This window comes from Acomys minous (assembly GCF_964271855.1).
Source record: "Acomys minous genome assembly, chromosome: 6".
In the NCBI taxonomy this organism is placed as follows: Eukaryota; Metazoa; Chordata; class Mammalia; order Rodentia; family Muridae; genus Acomys; species Acomys minous.
This window is the reverse complement of record NC_140487.1, coordinates 120,165,645-120,185,160: the sequence shown is the minus strand read 5'-3', so window position 1 is coordinate 120,185,160 and position 19,516 is coordinate 120,165,645. Positions and strand designations below refer to the sequence as shown.

The 19,516-nt window shown below is 44.9% G+C and overlaps 1 protein-coding gene across 4 annotated transcripts; it reads right to left on the bottom strand.

Annotated features, from left to right (window-relative positions):
* Positions 1-299: 299 nt before the first annotated feature.
* Positions 300-13,545, bottom strand: LOC311600473 (preferentially expressed antigen in melanoma-like protein 7). Of its 4 annotated transcripts, XM_084787209.1 has the most exons (6): positions 13,398-13,545; positions 11,000-11,063; positions 10,492-10,666; positions 4,764-5,076; positions 3,519-4,094; positions 300-2,329 (listed from the first exon to the last, which is right to left on the bottom strand). In XM_084787209.1, exons 4-6 carry the CDS (start codon positions 5,054-5,056, stop codon positions 1,762-1,764), a joined length of 1,437 nt encoding a protein of 478 aa, XP_084643335.1. In that variant the 5' UTR covers positions 5,057-5,076; positions 10,492-10,666; positions 11,000-11,063; positions 13,398-13,545; the 3' UTR covers positions 300-1,761. The 4 variants fall into 4 exon arrangements, with proteins under 4 accessions (XP_084643335.1, XP_084643337.1, XP_084643336.1 ...); XM_084787211.1 differs by lacking the exon at positions 13,398-13,545 and having other exon boundaries at positions 10,497-10,666; positions 11,000-11,101; XM_084787210.1 differs by lacking the exons at positions 11,000-11,063; positions 13,398-13,545 and adding an exon at positions 10,842-10,904.
* Positions 13,546-19,516: the final 5,971 nt, after the last annotated feature.

Below are 19,516 nucleotides of genomic sequence, written 5' to 3'. Positions count from 1 at the left end.
TGAGATCTGTACCCTCTTCTGGCCTGCAGGTGTACATGCGAGCAGAATATGTATAAATAATAAATATATATATTTTAAAAAAAACAAACAAACAAAAAACAAAAAATCCAACCCAGCTGAGTGGTTGTGGGGCAGGCATTTAAGCCCAGCACTCAGGAGGCCGAGGCAGGCTGATCTGCATGAGTTCGATGCCAGCCTGGTCTACAGAGGGAGTTACAGGACAGCCAGGCCACTCAGAGCAATCCTTTCTCCAAAACACAAACAAATGAACAAAATAAAATGAAAAGAAACCCAAAACCTTTTACAAAGATTATTTTATTGCCATCTTATTATACAGACACAAGGGAACACAACAGTAGTCTCAGGAACTCATTAATAAAAACAGAGTTCACAGCCGGGTGTGGTGGTGCACGCCGTTAATCCCAGCACTCAGGAAGCAGAGGCAGGTGGATCGCTGTGAGTTCGAGGCCAGCCTGGTCTACAAAGTGAGTCCAGGATAGCCAAGGCTACACAGAGAAACCCTGTCTCGGAAAAAAAAACAAAAAACAAAAACAAAAACAGAGTTCACCACTGGAAATCTATTGTTCAGATCCTGGGGATTTTAGACACATTAGGGACCTTTGTCCATCTAACAGAGGACTTTATGTACAGGCAGCCAAGAGACCCACAGTCAGGTGGTCTACAAATTGGGTTAGGAGGTATCTGTTAGTGACGTCCTTAATCTATATATGGAGAGAAGAGGATGAAGAGTCCAAGACCAGCCTATGTTGAAAAAAAATACCATTAAAAAAGCTAGGTGTGGTGGCACACACCTTTAATCCTAGCACTTAAGAGGCACGCGGATCACTGTGAGTTCAAGGCCAGCCTGGTCTACAAAGTGAGTCCAGGACAGCCAAAGCTACACAGAGAAACCCTGTCTCAAAAAACAAAACAAAAAAAAGAGGCCAGACGTGGTGGTGCATGCCTTTTATTCCAGCACTCATGAGGCAGAGGCGGGCTGATCTTTGTGAGTTCAAGGCCAGCCTGGTCTACAAAGCAAGTCCAGCCAAGGCTCTGTGTAACAGACAATCCCCATCTCAGAAAAAAAAATGGGGCTGAAGAGATGGCTCCGTGGTTAAGAGCATAGCCTTCTTGTCCAGAGGTCCTGAGTTCAATTCCCAGCAACCACATGGTGGCACACAACTACCTATACCCTCTAATGCCCTCCTCTGGTATTCAGGGCTTATTACACAGAGAAACCCTGTCTTGAAAAACTCATATACATAAAAAAGAGTAAGAACTGTTGCTTAGCCCCCATTATTTTGCTTGTCTTTTTCTTCCCTTTTGCTTCAGCCATCTCTGATGGCCCTGTGACTCCTCCTAGCTGGAGTACCCTGGATTGCAATCTGCTGGCCACTCACTAAAACTCCCTTTCCTCGAACCTTTGTGTCCATTGCTGCTTCTGAGAAGCACACCACAGAGAAAACAGCAGGTCCTCACGACCTGACCGTGGCTTTATTATGTAGGAGAGAGCCAGGGAAGAGCCATTCCAGACAGGGGGGTACATTTGGAAAGGCAAAACTCGCTTTCCAACTCTACAAGACACTTAACCTCACTGGCTCATTGTGCCCCCCCCCCATCAGTGTCAGAGGCCACTCCACTTTGTTTCTATCACACTGAAAAAAAAAAGCCCAAAACCATACGTTCTGGGCCCTGGGGATGAGGGATGAGACCTGTCCCTTGACATTGATTTCTTAGTACTCCGAAGGAATATTCCTGTATTTACTGCAAGCAGTCACAAGGTTCGGTCTTTGTTTCGTAGATGTACCGCATACCACAGTCATAGCAGGCATAGGAACCGAAGCAGACTGAGTTGGGCTGCCTTACAGCGACGAGCGTGTTCATGAGTTCAGCACAAAAGTGAGAGAACCTCTCTGCCCGGACATAAGTCCACTCATCATAGACCTCTACAGGAGCAGGGTACAGCTCCTCGGTCAGCTGGCTCAGGTTGGCAGTGTGGTGCAGAAGGTCCTTCAAGGCGGCCATGGAGATCTCATTGTCATAGAAGTTGATGCTAGTGAGCCGGGTGCATCGGATCAGGGCAGGCAGAAGGACACTGAGGTGAGAGTCCTTCATGCCACAATCTTTTAATTTTAGAGTGTGCAGAGTGTCTGCCACTCTCTCTAAAAGAACTTTGAGAGGTGTGACGTTCAATGTAGTTAGAGCGACCCCTCTCAGGGACAGATGTCTGAGCTGACAGTGGTTCCAATCCTGGGGAAATGACTCCAAGTCTGACTGGGAGAGCTTGCAGAGCTTGATGGACAGGGACTCTAAGGTGGCCTCCAGGCCCCTAGGGAAAGAGCAAGAAGTTAGCTTGGCACACGGTGATGGTGTTGACCTAGAGGTAGGGGAGGTCGCATGGCTGGAGTCAGAGTGACAAGGGGATGTCACTGAACTCCCAGTGCAGCCTGTTGGGAGTCTGCTCAATTTGTATCATTCTGCCTGAGGGTGTCATTTTCATGATAGGACTGGCAACTACCCCTCCTATTCTTTAGTGACAAGCAGAGATCCAGAGTTGCCCATTAGAGTTAAGAATGCCAACAGGAGGAAGAAAGATGTGATCCATCACTACATATCTGGATGCCACCTGAGGAATCATTGATTCCCTGTCACAGCCTCTTCACCTCTTCATTACTTTTTTTTTTCCTTTTAAATTTTATTTTTAATTGCTTTACAGACAGTAGTAGTAAGCTGCCATGTGGGTACTGGGAATTGAACCTGGGTCCTTTGGAAGAGCAGAAAGTACTCTTAACCACTGAGCCATCACTCCGGCCCACATCTCTTTACTCTTTACCTCTGACTCTCAGGTGCCACCTTTTTAATTCCCTGATCCACTTAGCTCTTCCTGATCTCAAAAGAGCCTTATGGGCTGGAGAGATGGCTCAGAGGTTAAGAGCACTGTCTGTTCTTCCAAAGGTCCTGAGTTGAATTCCCAGCAACCAAGTGGTGGTTCACAACCACCTATAATGAGATCTGGTGCCCTCTTCTGGTGTCCAGGCATATCTGCAGGCAGAACACTGTATACGTAATAAACCTTTTTTAAAAAGAGCTTTATACTGGTTGGGAATTAGGGGATGGTGAGGGCCTGTTCTCCCTGATCTAATAGAAACGCAAAGCTCACCTGGGAAGCAGTGATAGCCTGAGTCCTGCCTATGCAGCCCCCTCTTCTCCTTTCTGTTCCTCCACATTAGGTCAGACAGGTTTGCAATAGAGGAAACTGCAACCCACCCTAGATCTATGCCACAATGCTGGCCTTCCATTATGGTAGCTCTCTCCATACAAGCTACCCCATTTCATGGCTCAGCTATGTGAATAGTCCACGCGAGCCCCCAATTCAGCTAAAAAGGAGCAAGATCATGCTTACATATTCATTTGTAAAATGCACAGCGGCCTGCAGTTACCACGTGCCCACTACCCTCTCCTGTATGAGGAGAGGTTTGCTCTGGGGTAGCAGAAACAGCTCTCCACATTTTTCTTACCCGAACAACTGTCCCAGGTGGTCTTTGAGAAAATAGACGTCTTCTATGGTAAGATGCCGGAGACAGTTGAGTTTGGAGAACATAGAAATGATTTTGTCGATATTCCTCTCCCCTGCATGCGTGGAAGTATTCCTTGTGAAGATGCGGGCCAGCATGAGTTTTTGAAGATTGCTCATCTTGACGATGCAAGGTACAAAATCTGCCAGCGCGGACAGCCTGGACACCGTATTCAGTTCCAACTCTTTGATGAACTCTGGCTGTAAAAACCGTAAGACCTTCTTGACCTTGGAGACTTCTAACGGCGCGATCTCCATCTTTACGCAGCACAGCTGCAGGGAACCCTTTCTCTTCTCTGCCCACTCCAACAACTGTGTTTGGTGTTCATTGAGAGAAGACTTAAAGGAGAGGTCACTGACCACCTTCAGGTGCCGCCTCTGCATCTTCTTAGAATGGCTCTTCATGACTTGCATCTCAAGCACACTTTGTATTGAGTGGTCTCTGACTCTTCTCCCAGCCCACACATCCCAGAAGTCATGGTGCACTTTCCTCAAGTCAAGCACTTGGAGCCTCTGCTTCCTGTGGATGAAACAGGAGAAGTGTCAGGAAGTTGAGGGTTGAGACACCTCACGTGGATGCCAGCTGCACCCTGTTCTGCTCTGTCTGGTACGCACTTGTGGTTTTCAGTGCTGGGTCTCCGAGGCAACCACAAGCTTGCTAAGCATGGGCTCTCTGTCTGGGCTGCCATCAGGAGACCAGTCCTGTTTCCCTCCATTCAGTTAGTTGCTCTGGAATCTGGGAGCTCTTCTTTCTAATACCCGCTGGAGACACAGAGAGACACAGTCGTTTTTCTGTGGTTATGTGTGCATGAAGCTGTAATCTTAAACTTAATTTGCTACAAGGACTCAATAGCTGTCCAGGCCTCTACAGCTCTCTGAGATACTAGCCAAAGCCTCTGGTCCACTGTTGACCTCCTCTCTCTCTCTCTCTCTCTCTCTCTCTCTCTCTCTCTCTCTCTCTCTCTCTCTCTCTCTGTGTGTGTGTGTGTGTGTGTGTGTGTGTGTGTGTGTGTGTGCCTGTCTCTCTGTATTTTTTGAGACAGGGTTTCTCTGTGTAGCCTTGGCTGTCCTGGACTCCCTTTGTAGACCAGGCTGTCCTCAAACTCAGAGATCTGCCTGCCTCTGCCTCCCGAGTGCTGGGATTAAAGGCATGCACCACCACACCCGGCATTATATAATTATTGCTTACCTGGGGCGAAACTTCCGTGTCAGCCACGTGTCTGCTCCATCCAGCATAGCCTGGTAGGTGGCTAAGCTGGGGTTGCTCATCAGTAACCCAACAGGAAGGCAAGGGTAGGGCCAGTCTGTCACCAGGACCTTAATCAGCTTTGCTTTTCTCTGAGTGTCTGCCTCCTTGCACAATGGTGGGAAGAGGTCCATTGGCAGGTCCTGCAGAGCAGAGATTGCCACTTCCTCATTCCTCACCAGCCTCTGCACAGCCAGCTGCAGCAGTGTGGGTGGGGCTTGCAGGCTCATTCTCATGGACCTTTAGGGAGATGATCCTAGAGAAGAATTTAGGAAAGAATGAGCTGGGTGGTGGTGGCGCAAGCCTTTAATCCCAGCCCTTGGGAGGCAGAGGCAAGCGGATCTCTGTGAGTTCGAGGCCAGCCTGGTCTACAAAGTGAGTCCAGGATAGTCAAGGCTACACAGAGAAACCCTGTCTCCAAAAAAAAATGTATTATGTATTTTCAGGGTCTCTCTCATGGTGCTTTAGTCCCCTCACCGTAAGCATCTGTCACCACTTGGCCATGATGGGGACTTTTATGTTCACCTGTTGTCCCAGACTTTGCTACTCTGAATCTCATATCACTTTGGAGAAAGAATCCAGGAAGAAGACATCTGAGCCTCAATTCTTATGGCCAGAAGGATACTAACCACTTTTCGGAGACAACGGGAATGCTAAATACTGGACTAAGCCACATTCTGCTTTCAACCAATTAATCTTGCCTGGCAAAGACTAAGGAGTATCTGTGATATGGGTTATGTTTTTGTTTTCTTTTGGTTTTTGATATGGATTATCTGTGTAACCTTGGCTGTCCTGGACTCCCTTTGTAAACCAGGCTGGCCTGGAATTTACAGAGATCCTCCTGCCTCTACCTCCTGAGCACTGAGATTAAAGGTGTGCCCCACTAGGCCCTGCTAATTTTTGTTTTTGTTTGCAGACAGTGTTTCTGTGTAGCCTTGGCTGTCCTGGATTTGCAGAACAGCCTGGCCTTGAACTCACAGAGGGCTTCCCGCCTCTGCCTTCTGAATGCTGGGATTAAAGGAATGTGCCACCACTCCTGACTAAGTTTATTACTTTTAATTTTCTTTCTTTATTCCCCCCAAAACTTGGTCTCTCAGTGTAACAGCCCTGACTGTCCTGGGAATTCACTTTATAGACCAGGCTGGCCTTGAACTCAGTTCTGACTGCCACTGCCTCCTGAGTGCTGGGGGTGAAAGGACTGCACCACCATGCCTGGCTTACTTTTTCTCAAATCTTTAGATCATTGTTGGGAGCATTAGCCATGTCATACTACTTTAGAGCAGAGTATAGTGGGTGTGTAGAGGAGATCATGTTTTCTAGCAGCTAATTTGTTTTTGTTTTATGTATCCCAGAGCTGGCTATGTAGTCCAGGCTGGCCTGAAGCTCACCATAATATCCTGGAATTGTACACTCGCCAATCTGAAGTGACCTTATTGCTCAGCCCACTGTCTTTATTTTTATTTATTTATTTATTGTGGTTTTTTTTTTTTTTTTTGAGACAGAGTTTCCCTCTGTAGCCCTGACTGTCCTGGACTTTGTAGATCAGGCTGGCTGGCCTCAAACTCACAGCCACTACCACCCAGCTCCATTGTCTTTATTCTAACATTTTTCCTTTCAAATACCGAATGGATGTCAGACTTGTTGGCAAGAGCCTAAAATTTCAGCATTTTAGAAGCAAAGGCAGGAGGAGCCTATGCATTCTGGTGTATGACTTTTGAGTTTCAGGCCTGTACAGTTTGGGAACTTTAAAAACAAGCAAGGATGACATGGATTGGTGAGTCCCTTTGTTTTGACTGGGGTTGTTTGGTATTAGGTGTTGATCCAGGTCCTGGCCTGTGGTAGACACTTGCTCTACCACTGAGTTGCATTCATCTCAATCATTTCCTTTTCTTTTACATACAGAAGGTCACTTTATGTACCCCCAGGCTATCCTGGATCAGGAGATTGGTTTCCCCAACTTCCTTAGTGCCAAGATTCCAGGATTGTGAGCAACAGACCTGGATTTTTATGACAGTTTGAGTAGCGAACTTATCAGATTGACCAGGGTGAGGCAAATGCATTCCTACAGCCACATTTCCCAGAATCACTGTATCTGTGGTCCCTCTTACCAAAAGAGCCCCGGCTTGTATTTAAGATACTGTTAAAAACTATTTCAAAGCCAGGTGTGGAGGCACACACCTTTAATCCCAGCACTGGTGAAGCAGAGGCAGGCAGATCTGTGAGTTCAAGGCCATCTTGGTCTACAAAGTCAAGGACAGCCAAGGCTAAACAGAGAAACCCTGTGTTATGCCCCCTCTTTAAAAAAAAAAGTAAGCCAGGAGTGGTGGCGCACGCCTTTAATCCCAGCACTCGGGAGGCAGAGGCAGGAGGATCGCTGTGAGTTCAAGGCCAGCCTGGTCTACAAAATGAGTCCAGGACAGCCAAGGCTACAGAGAAACCCTGTCTCAAAAAAACAATAAATAAATAAATAAATAAATAAATAAAATAAAATAAAAGTAAAATAAAATTAAATAAAATAATCTCAAACTGGGTATGGTGGCACACACCTTTAATCCAAGGCCTTGTGAGGCAGAGGCAAAGGGGGGTAGATTTGTGAGTTTGAGGCCAGCCTAGTCTATAGAGGAAGTTCCAGGACAGCCAGGGCTATTCAGAAAAACCCCCATCTTGAAAAACCGAAATGAAGCTGGGCGTGCTGTTACAATCTTTTAATCCCAGCACTGGGGAAGCAGAGGCAGGTGGATCCCTGTGAGTTCAAGGCCAGCCTGGTCTACAAAGCGAGTCCAGGACAGCCAAGGCTAACACAGAGACCCTGTCTTGAAAAACCAAAATAAATAAATAAATAAATAAAACAAAATTGTACAAAGCCAGTCCAGGACAGCCAAAGTTACACAGAGGAACCCTGTCTCAAAACTCGCCAAAAAAAAGAAAGAAAGAAAAACCAAACCAAACAACAACAACAAAAAACAAAACAAAAACCTGTAATGACCTATAAAGCACAATTTATAGGATTACACACAATTTATATGACAATGAGACCATATCTGAAATACTAGCACAGCAGAGAAACAGAGTTAGAAGGCCAGCCTGGGTGCTGTGAAATCCTATCTCAAAAACCTTCCAATGGGGCTGGAGAGATGGCTCAGAGGTTAAGAGCACTGACTGATCTTCCAGAGGTCCTGAGTTCAATTCCCAGCAACCACATGGTGACTCTCAGCCATCTATAATGTGATCTGATGCTCTCTTCTGCCCTGCAGGTGTACATGCAGGCAGAGCACAGTAGACATAATAAATGAATAAATCTTAAAAAAAAAATAAATCCAACACCCTTAACAAACAAACAAACAAGCAAAAACTTCCAACTACTGACCAAACTAAAATTTAAATTACATAATCCCAGCACTTGGGAGGCAGAGGCAGGCGGATTGATATAAGTTCAAGGCCAGCCCGGTCTACAAAGCAAGTCCAGTGCAGTGCAGTTAGGGCTACACAGAGAAAAATTTCTCTCAAAAAACAAACAAACAAAGAAAAGGAAATATCTTAAATTACAACCTATCAGCCATTTCTCAACAAAGCCTAGATAAAGCAAAATTCCAATTTCCCCTTTGAAGAAATTATGTTCCAATTATTAAAATTGTCATTTATTTTGTGCCTATGGGCATTGAGACTACATGTATACATGTGCACTATTTTCATGCTGTATACAGGGCTTTCAATACCTTAAAGATGTCTGTGATCTGCACTGGGAAAGAAACCCAAGGCTCCTGAAGAACAGTCAGTATGCTGTCTCAATCTGCTGAGCCACCTCTCCAACCCTTGGAGAGAATTTTAGTTTAGACTTTTTTTTTTTTTGGAGACAGGGTCTCTTTGTGTTAGCCTTGGCTGTCCTGGACTTGCTTTGTAGACCAGGCTGGCCTCAAACTCACAGGGATCCACCTGCCTCTGCCTCCCAACTCCTGGGATTAAAGGAATGCAACACCACCACCTGGCCCTTGGAGAGAATTTTAAAGTCAGGGAGTTAACATGCAGCTGAGTTACTTAGAGTGCTTGCCTAAAATGCAAGAGCCCTCTGCTTACATCGATCCCCCTCCCTCCAACTGCTTTAACCTGGAACACACCTGGAATCCAACAATGAGGAGTTGTAATTAAAAAGGTCATACATTCACAGGAGGTGGGCAGGGAGTGCTGGTGCACACCTTTAATCCCAGCACTTGGGAGTCGGAGGCAGGTGGATCTCCACGAGTTCAAGGCCAGCCTGGACTAGAGAGCTGTTACAGAGAAACCCTGTCTTGAAAAACCAAAAGAGGAAAGAAGAAGAAGAAGAAGAAGAAGAAGAAGAAGAAGAAGAAGAAGAAGAAGAAGAAGAAGAAGAAGAAGAATCATAACATTCAAGTCACCTGAGATACACAGTGACAGGAAGGCCAGCACGGGCTACATGAGAAGAAACAGGTCTGTGACCTGTGGGACATCTCTTCCTTCTGGGGAGCAAAGAGGGAGACTGACAATTCAAACACAGCCTAAGTTACAGAGAGTTCACGACCAAAGAAATTCCATCCCATATAAAAAACTTTTTCTGTTGTTTTTATGATACAGGGTTTCTCCGTGTACCCTCAGCTGTCATGGACTCATTCTGTAGACCAAGCTGGCCTTTAACTAACAGAAATCCCCCCTGCTTCTCCCTCTGCCTCCTGAGTGCTGGGATTAAAGGAGTGTGCCACCAAATAAAAACCTAAAACTTTAAAAATGAACACATTTGGGCTGGAGAGATGGCTCGGAGGTCAAGAGCACTGCCTGCTCTTCCCAAAGATCATGAGTTCAATTCTCAGCAACCACATGGTGGTTCACAACCATCTATAAGGAGATCTGGTGCCCTCTTCTAGTCTGCAAGTGTTACATGCAAGCAAAACACTGTATATTTAATAAATAAATAAATAAAAATTTTTTTTAAACGAACACATTTTACTCCACGATCCTAATAATCAGGAAGCAGAGGCAGGAAGATGGTTCAAGATCATCCTGTGTTACACAAGATCTCTAGGCAATATATTCTGTAGTTGTCCTATTTCCAGATAGGAAGAGGAATTGCCAAATACATTTACGATTTTAATATGTACACTCAGGAGGATGAAACCAATGTCTTCCTGCAAGTTTGAGTCTAACATGGACTATAGAGCCACAACATATTTCAAAAAACAAAGAAGTAACTTTCAGTGCTCACCAAGGAAAGTGTAATTCAAGACACGTGAGTACCTCCTGACAGGAATCCAGTTGGGAGGCTGAAGCAGAGATCGGCCAGGAATTAAAGGTTCAAGGTCTACAGCGTGAGGCTTTGTCTCAAAAACCATCCAAGCACAATACAATCATTTGAATATGAATGACAACATGGTGGAAGCCGCAGGCCATCCCAGCACTCAGGAGGCTGAGGCAGGAGGATCAGCATTCCCAACCAAATGCAGCTACCTGGCAAGATCTCAGTCTGAGCCGCACGGTGAGGCCCTGTCTCAACACAGGAAATTAAACTAGAGAAGCTGGCCAATGAAGTGAAAGCAGACATGGATTTTGCTCTGAGCCCAATGTCCACAGGAAGAGACAGACTCCAAGACTGCTGAGCTGTCTTGTGTCTAAAACTGCCTCTTAGCCCATTGGGGTTTCCTGAAGGAGGCGAAGGACTTACCTTACCGGGACACTGGTCTCCGAGTGTCTTCTTTGGCTCCAATGACACTTTGACAAACCTTTCTCCTCTTCAAGCTGCACCACCAACAGAAGCTGCCATCTCATTGGCTGAGTTTGATCCACTCATTTGCCCTTATATAGAGCTTCTTCCTGAGTAGTCACCGAAGCAAAGCTCCCTGGGAGAAGGAAGGGAAAAAAAATCACAACAATCCTGCCCCTGGCATGAATATCAGGAGTCTACGCATGAAACCATTCCACAGCACTCAGTTTGTTAATTGTTTAAATTTGGAGGGGGGGGGGGGGAGACAGGATTTCTATGTGTAAAAGAACTCTGACCTGTCCTCAACTCACTTTGTAGACCAGGCTGCAATCAAACTCCCAGAGAGCTGCCTGCCTCGGGCTAACAAGGGCTGGGATTAAAGGCATGTGCCACCACACCTTGCTCCTTTATTTGTCTTTTAAGTTTGTTCAGTTATTTGCTGGTTTTATACCCTTGGCTTGTAACTTACTTTTGTGAGTGTCTTCCTCTGTAGAGAATCTTGAACTCTCAGCAATCCTTCTGCCTCATCCTTCCTGCTGAAAGAATTAAGAGTTCGAAACAACACAGCTGGCTGAATTATATTCACAGGTGACTTACATCATTCTGATGTGAGCTCAGGGTGGAGTCTGTGCCTGGTAATGGACAAAAATCCAAGAAAATCAAGTTGAAATGATTGTCACAACGCTGAGTTTGTTCTGGAGTCTATAGCTGAGCTGATTGGTCTGTCAGTCATTAGCGGCGGCAGCCTCTGGGAAGGCCAAGATGGAGGATGGCAGGAGGATCAGTCCAAAGTCACCTTCAACTACGCAGCAAGCTTGAAGTCAGCCTGAGCTAATGGACATCACTTTTTCTTCTTCTTTTAACGAAGGTTGTTATTTTTTTTTATTTATTTAAGTAGTGTTTTGTCTGCATGTACACCTCCAGGCCAGAAGAGGGCACCAGATTCCATTATAGATGGCTGTGAGCAACCACGTGGTTGCTGGGAATTGAACTCAGGATCTTTGCAAGAGCAGCCAGTGCTCTTAAACCTCTGAGCCACCTCTCCAGCCCAACATCACTTCTTGTAATCTAATGTAAAACCAAAGTAAAACAAAGAAAGGTGGCTTGGAGGGAGAAGCGGCCCTTGATTTCCCTGAAGATAAAGGAGTTAGAGAAAGGATCAGGCAGCACACTAGCCAGAGATGAGGAAGTTGTGATCGGATGGTGAGCAGGGTGTGGTGGCCCCATACCTTTTACCCCCCAGCACTCTGGAGGCAGGACCAGGAGAATTCCAGAGACTCCGTGGCCAGCCAGGTCTACATAGAGAGTTCTAGACCACCCAAGGCTTCTCAATGAGAATCTGCCTCAAAGTTCAGACACCTTTTCTTTAATAAATGAGCTGTGCAGCTAGTGAAAAGTCACAGTGGGCATTGAGCCTGACTACCTAAGTTCATTTACAGGCGCTCCGGTGCTTGAAGTTGAGGGAGCCTCTCTGGTCATCTGCCTACCTCAAAATGTATCCCACAGGACTCCACCAAAAATATAAGTGAATAACTTGCTAAATCAGTTCATCAATAGATGTAATGAATATATGAAAGCTAGCAGGGTTGTGCCATAAGTTTATGTCTCAGAACTGAGGAGACGAAAGGAGTGCCAGAAGACTAAGTCTAGAGCTAGGCGTGGTGGTGCACCCCTTTAAGCTCAGCGCTAGGGAGGCAGAGACAGGTGGATCGCTGTGAGTTCAAGGTCAGCCTGGTCTACAAAGCAAGTCTAGGACAACCAGAGCTACACAGAAAAACTCTGTCTCAAAAAACAACAACAACAAAAAAGATTCTGGTGTAAACTATGGGATGATTCTTTTTTTAGATTTATTTATTACCTATACAATGTTCTGCCTGCGTTTATGGTTGCATACCAGAAGAGGGCACCAGATCTCATTATAGATGGTTGTGAGCCACCATGTGGTTGCTGGGAATTGAACTCAGGACCTTTGGAAGAACAGCCAGGGCTCTTCACCTCTGAGCCATCTCTCCAGCCCTACGGGATGATTCTTTATCTCACCTAACCAACTAACAACTGTAGGAGATGGGGCTAAATACAAAGGCTATCTTCCCATCCAGTTAGGAAAGCCATGATACTGTCATTGTACAGAACCCCTCCCCTCTCTCTCTCTCTTTCTGTGTGTGTGTGTGTGTGTGTGTGTGTGTGTGTGTGTAGTCCAGGCTGGTCTCTAACTCACAGCGATCTGCCTGCCTCTGCCTCCCCAGTGCTGGGATTAAAGGCGTGCGCCACCACATCCAGCACGCACAGTTACACTCTTAAAGTCTCACAAACACGGCTGCCTAAGTACGAGCTGAACAAGAGCAACAATGCACACAACAAAGTGGCCAGAAGAAAAACCAGAGGCCTCAGTGCTGCACGAAGGTCTTTTTTTTTTTTAGCATGAATGTGTCACAAGTTTATTCATTTTCCCCATTATGGCCATTAACAAGTCAAAACTCCAACGTCCAAGGGTCACAGCTGATAAACCTTAACTTTCATAGTCCAACACATTCATTCCTCTCACAAGGCTCAAACTCCACCTATTCTATTGCTCGGAAGCCAAGCACTGTAGAGTTGGGGGCTAGATAAACACCCGGGGCTCCAGCAATCAGCGCTCTGCCCACTTAAAAGAAGGCCCCAATTTCTACCTGTCGAAACCCAGTTGTACCCTTAACATGTATCCCTTTCTGGGACCTGGAGTTTGACGAATAAACAGTTAACAAGAAATAATCCCTTTATTGAAGGAAAACTACCCTCTGGTCACTAATAGGGACGGAGAGGTCTTAAGCGGTTAAGAGCGTTTGTTGCTCCACCGGAAGGACAGGAGTTCGGTTCAAAGCACTCACGCCTGGCGGCTCAGAACTGCAGCTTCAAGGGTGTAAGGTTCCCTCTTTCTGCAGGCACACGTACACACATGGCCCGCACACACTTTCTCCCTCACACTCACACAAATAAAAGAAAGTTGTGAAAATTTTAACTCTTTGCCTCCTGTTCTTTTTTTTTTTTTGGTTTTTCGAGACAGGGTTTCTCTGTGTAGCCTTGGCTGTCCTGGACTAACTTTGTAGACCAGGCTGGCCTCGAACTCACAGCGATCCGCCTGCCTCTGCCTCCCAAGTGCTGGGATTAAAGGCGTGCGCCACCACGCCCGGCTTTGCCTCCTGTTCTTAAATGTCCCTTTCCGGACGCCGTCCTCTTCTAGTGCTACACGAAGGTCTTAGGAATACTGAAACAGGAGAAATCATCTCTCCTAGGCAAGAGCACACCATTTGGTTATTCTACACAAAACAGTCAGCCTCTACACAAAACAGTCAGCCCTGAAAACATACAGGAGTAACATATGAACAGAGCGTGTATACTTCAGAACAAACATGTGTACACATATACACACATGCATGGTAACAGCAATTAATAAAAGGCCATGCATGTGAACTAGAGGTGGGGGGGGCGGGTAAGGAGGGGAGGGGATATGGAAGGTTTTGATGGACACCACTTTCCAGAAAAGGCCAGCACTACTTTAGTTATGTAGCGTTATGATTTTATTGAATTACCGCATTCGTTACATAGACATTATTATATATTATAATACAATAAGATATCTTAAAATCCTTCATTGTTATTTTTTAAACGTTTATTTTAACCATATGTGTGTAGGAGTTTTGCCTGCAAGTATGTCTGTGCGCCACATGTGTGCAGAGCCAGAAGAGCCCAGAACACAGTGCCAGACATCCCTGGAACTGAGTGGCATTGCCGATGGTCTTGAGCACCATGCGGGTGCTGCTATTGAATCTGCGTCCTCTGCAAGAGCAGCCAGTGCTCTGCATCTTCAGTTGTCTCTCCAGGGCCCCGGTTCTCCTGACTGGATCCTGTGTCTGGTGTTTTCTAGGTTGATGTAAAACTCACTGGGTTGCTAAGGACGACTTTGAGCCTCTGATCCTTCTGCCTTTGAGTCCTGAATGCTGGAATTTCAGCAGCCACCACAGCCAGTTTATGCAGTGTTTCCTGCAGCAAATCAGACCATGGGCTTCTCTAAAGGGAAGCCAGCAAACAGCCTTAAATTTTTGTTTTGTTTGTTTTGAGGCTGTATTATTATTATTATTATTATTATTATTATTATTATTATTACTACTACTACTACTACTACTATGGTTTTTCCAAATAGTTTCTCTGTGTAGCCCTGGCTGTCCCAAGTGCTGGGATTAAAGGCGTGCACCACTATGACCCACTCAGACTTTATTTATTTATTTTTCTCTTTGGTTTTTCAAGACAGGGTTTCTCTGCGTAGCCTTAACTATCCTGGACTGAGTTTGTAGACCAGGCTGGCCTCGAACTTATAGAGATCCGTCTTCCGTCTGCCTCTGCCTCCCAAGTGCTGAGATTAAAGGCATGTGCCACCACTGCCCAGCTTTATTTTTTTTGGCGGGGGTGGGGGGGTGGATAGGGTTTGTCTGTGTAATAGCTCTCTGGCTGTACTGGAACTCACTCAGCACACCAGACTAGCCTAATACTCACAAAGATCCTCTTTTTTTTTTTTCTTTAAAGATTTATTTATTTATTAGTATGTATACAGTGCTCTGCCTGCATATACACCTGCAGGCCAGAAGAGGGCACCAGATCACATTATAGATGGCTGTGAGCCACCATGTGGTTGCTGGGAATTGAACTCAGGTCCTCTGGAAAAGAAGTTGGTGATCTTAACCTCTGAGCCATCTCTCCAGTCCCCTCCCCTCGCCTTTTTTTTTTCTTTAGGTTTTTCTTTTTCGGTTTTCTGAGACAGGGTCTCTCTGTGTAGCCCTGGCTGTCCTGGAGTGGCTTTGTAGGCCAGGCTGGCCTTGAACTCACAGGGATTCCACTGCCTCTGCCTCCTGAGTGCTGAGATTAAAGGCGTGCGCTACCCCACCCGGCACAAAGATCCTCTTATCTCTGCCTCCCAAGTGCTAAGATTAAAGAGCACCCCCAGGCATGGCCTAGTTTGCTTGTTTTATGTGGTAAAATCTCATGCATTCAGGCTGTCTTCAGAATCTTACACAGACTGGGCGTGGTGGTACACGCCTTTAATCCCAGCACTCAGGAGGCAGAGGCAGGTAGATCACTTTGAGTTCAAAGCTAGCTTGGTCTACAAAGCGAGTCCAGGACAGTCAAGGCTAACACAGAGAGACCCTGTCTCAAAACAAACAAAAACAGAACCTTACACAGCTGAAGCTGGTCTGGAACTCCCAATACTCTTGCCGTTAGCTTCCAAATGCTGGTATTACAGGTGTGAGCCATCATGTCCAACCCTAATTTTTCTTATTTAAGGAGAGAGAGCTGGAATAAACCACATGAACATGTTATTATTACATGTTTCAAGCATTTTCTCTTTAACCAGAAAACCCTGGGGCTGGAGAGATTGAACATCCAGTAGTTAAGGTCACTAATGGCTGTTCCAGAGGACGCAAGTTCGGTTCCCAACACCCAGGTTGATGACTCACAACTATCTGTAACTCCACCCCCAGGGGAACTTGCATCCTGACCTCTTCAGGCATCTGCTGGGGACTGCACTTATGTGCATATGATTACATTCAGTTACACACTGGTATATAATTTAAAACTAAAATACATCTCTCTTTTTTTGTTTTGTTTTTTGTTTTTCGAGACAGAGTTTCTCTGTGTAGTCTTGGCTGTCCTGGACTTCCTTTGTAGACCAGGCTGGCCTCCAACTCACAGTGATCCTCCTGCCTCTGCCTTCCAAGTGCTGGAATTAAAGGCTTGTGCCACCACACCTGTCTCTAAAACAGATCTTAACAAAACAGGAAAGCGGTGGGGCGGTGGTGGTGCATGCCTTTAATACCAGCATTCCAGAGGCAGAGGTTGGCAGGTTGATATGAGTTTGAGGCCAGCCTGGTCTACAAAGTGAGTCCAGGACAGCCAAGGCTACACAGAGAAACCCTGTCTTGAAAAACCAAAACAAACAAACAAAACAGGAAAGCAGAAACTTTCACTGATGGTACTGATTTACTTAATTTGTTTTTCTTCCTTCCTGGGCTGGAGAGATGGCTCAGCACTTGAGAGCACTGTCTGCCTCTCCAGAGGTCCTGAGTTCAGTTCCCAGGAATGACATGGTGACTCACAAACATCTGTAATGTAATCTGTCTTTTTTGAGGGGGTTGGTTTTTCAAGACAGGGTTTCCATCTATAATGTAATCTGAATGCCGGACGTGGTGGCACACGCCTTTAATCCCAGCACTCAGGAGGCAGAGGCAGGCGGATCGCTGTGAGTTCGAGGCCAGCCTGGTCTACAAAGTGAGTCCAGGACAGCCAAGGCTACAAAGAGACCCTGTCTCGAAAAACCAAAAAAAAAAAAAAAAAAAAAAAAAAAAAATATATATATATATATATATATATATATATATATATTATATATATATATAATGTAATCTGATGCACTCTTCTGGCTTGTGGGTATGTATGCAGGCAGACCACTGTATAGATAATAATAATAAATACATTTTAAAAAGAAAAATTTCCTTAATTTTTATTTTATTTTGTGAAGATGAGTGTTTCCATCTCAGACCACTGGGGCTGGAGTCGCAAACTCCTGTGGTTGTGGGCAGGCATGTGAATACTGTGAATCCAAAGGGGTCCTTTGGAAGAGTAGTCAGTTCTCTTATAACGATTGGGAACTCTCAAGCTCCCAATAGTGATCCATTGTCTTCTCTTTGGAACTGGAGTCACTTTGTGTAGAACTGAATTTTTGTGGTTTATCCAGGGGCTTGAGTGATGGCTCAGAGGTTAAGAGCACTAACCGTTCTTCCAAACATCCTGAGTTTAATTCCCAGCAACCACATGGTGGCTCATAACAATCTATTAAGAATCACTGACTTCTAGTCCTAAAGGATGAAGGAGAAGATTAATGAATCCCCCATCCTGCTCATCCAGATGGATGAGATGGCCATTGTGTGCAGTGTTAATCATGTGAACGTCAGAGGATGGCTTTCTTTAGGAGTGTGTTATGAAGGCGCTCCTGGACTTAACCATACCCCCCTAAGATGTGTCACTTAATGTTGGTACATTTGACGTCATCAGTTCCATGGACCACATAGGATGCCATGTGAATGAGCAGAATCTCATCATCAGAAAATTTTATTTTTTCTTTTTAAAATATTTTTAATTTTTTACATATATATTTATATTATTATACATAAGTAAAACAAGCTAGACATAGCAAGAAGAACCACAAAACTATCAGGAATTATGTTAATGTTACATTCATAGTGTTTTGGCTATTTGTATTTGGCAACCTTGAGGAAAGCATCTTTCCTATCGTGGTGAGTCTAAAATTCTGAATGTAGATCAATATCTACCATATCTTATCTCTATCAACTTAAAACATCTGTCTAGACCTAAAAACATCTTAACCCCTAAACAACTAAGCTTAATTGTAAAACTAACCTATCTGGACCTCAACCCTATCAGAGACTTAAGAAGGAATAAATATAATTACTTGACTAGGCAGGAAGTGCAGGTTATCAGCTTCCAAAGGGAGAAAAAAATGACAGAGATAGCTTGTTGCCAGAACAGTCACTCAAAACTCTCTATAACGTTGGCTCTTTAGCCTTCTGGCCCAGCATATCTGACAGACACATCTGTGAGGCAGGAGCTATTGAGGACTTGCTTACCCTATCTTGGCAGAGTTTGGCTGTCAACTCTGCCTGCATCCAAGCTTGCCCATTTTTAGGCAGAATTCTATCTGTGGCAGAAACAAGGACATTTTGCCCAGTGGCTTTTTTTGCCACATTTACAGCCATCTCCATAAGGACGTTCTTTGAAATTCATCATCTTCTTTGTGGTAAGCTGGGTGTTGCCAGGAGTTAACCTGTCTTATTGTCAAAGAATCCTTAATACAGTAAGAATATCTTTAAATGCCATATTCTGTAGGACTCTGAAGGTTTTTGAAGACCTTATATACCTATTTTACCTTATATTTCTATAGAATCATATCTACCTGTTCTTTCATGGTGAGGAACAACCATTGTGGTTTTGGGAAAAAAGAACAAGGAAATTGGTTAACCAGTCCCCTAGGGCCTGGGAACTTCAGCTTAAGTTTACCTCATGATCAAATTGGAGTCTGAAAACAAAATGGTGTGCTTAGGATAAGTATCAATTGTTTAATTCCAATACTGGAACTCATTACATAGACCTGGATCAGTTGGAACAAATGGAGATCTACCTAGTATGCCTCTTGAGTGCTGGGATTAACAGCATGCCATGCAAGCCTGGCTTTGCTGTAACTTGCTTAACCTGCTTTAACTCTACAGTCCTTCCTTTGAGGCCTACATTAGTTCCCAGAGTAACTGTGCTTCCTCTGCTAACACCTGCTATTGCTTTGAGCCTATCAAAAGCCACTTTGTCTCCAAATATCCATTTTGATCTTTTTTTTAAAGATTTATTTATTATGTATATAGGGCTCTGCCTGCATGTACATCTGCAGGCCAGAAGAGGACACCATATCACATTAAAGATGATTGTGAACCACCATGGGGTTGCTGGGAATTGAACTCAGGACCTTTGGAAGAGTAGACAGTGCTCTTAACCTCTGAGCCATCTCTCCAGCCCTTCATTTTGATCTTAAAGTAAGATTTATTTCAGGTTCTCAGGCTCGACCTGCCTGGGAGTTTGAACAGCCTTTTACTTACAATTCAATACTTGTCAAATATTCTGCTTGAATTCAAGATTTATGTTCTACTAAAACAAATCCACAATACCCTGTTATGTTCCTTTCTCCCAGAACAGTGATGAACTGAAAAGCCCCCAAGCCTATATCCTAGCCAATCATATTAAACGATTTATTTACTTATTACTTATTTGGCCTATTTTGTCTGTACCTGTGCCTGCACAGCAGAAGAGGACACCAGATCTCACTATAGATGGTTGTGAGCCACCATGTGGTTGCTGGGAATTGAACTCAGGACCTTTGGGAGAACAGCCA

Bases quoted from the DNA above. Each gene is read 5' to 3' on its own strand.
- LOC311600473 (XM_084787209.1), bottom strand. From the start codon at position 5,056: ATGAGAATGAGCCTGCAAGCCCCACCCACACTGCTGCAGCTGGCTGTG. The intron at 4,095-4,763 runs GTAAGCAATAAT...TTTCATCCACAG, and splicing joins ACACGGAAGTTTCGCCCCAG to GAAGCAGAGGCTCCAAGTGC. The intron at 2,330-3,518 runs GTAAGAAAAATG...CTCTTTCCCTAG, and splicing joins CACCTGGGACAGTTGTTCGG to GGGCCTGGAGGCCACCTTAG.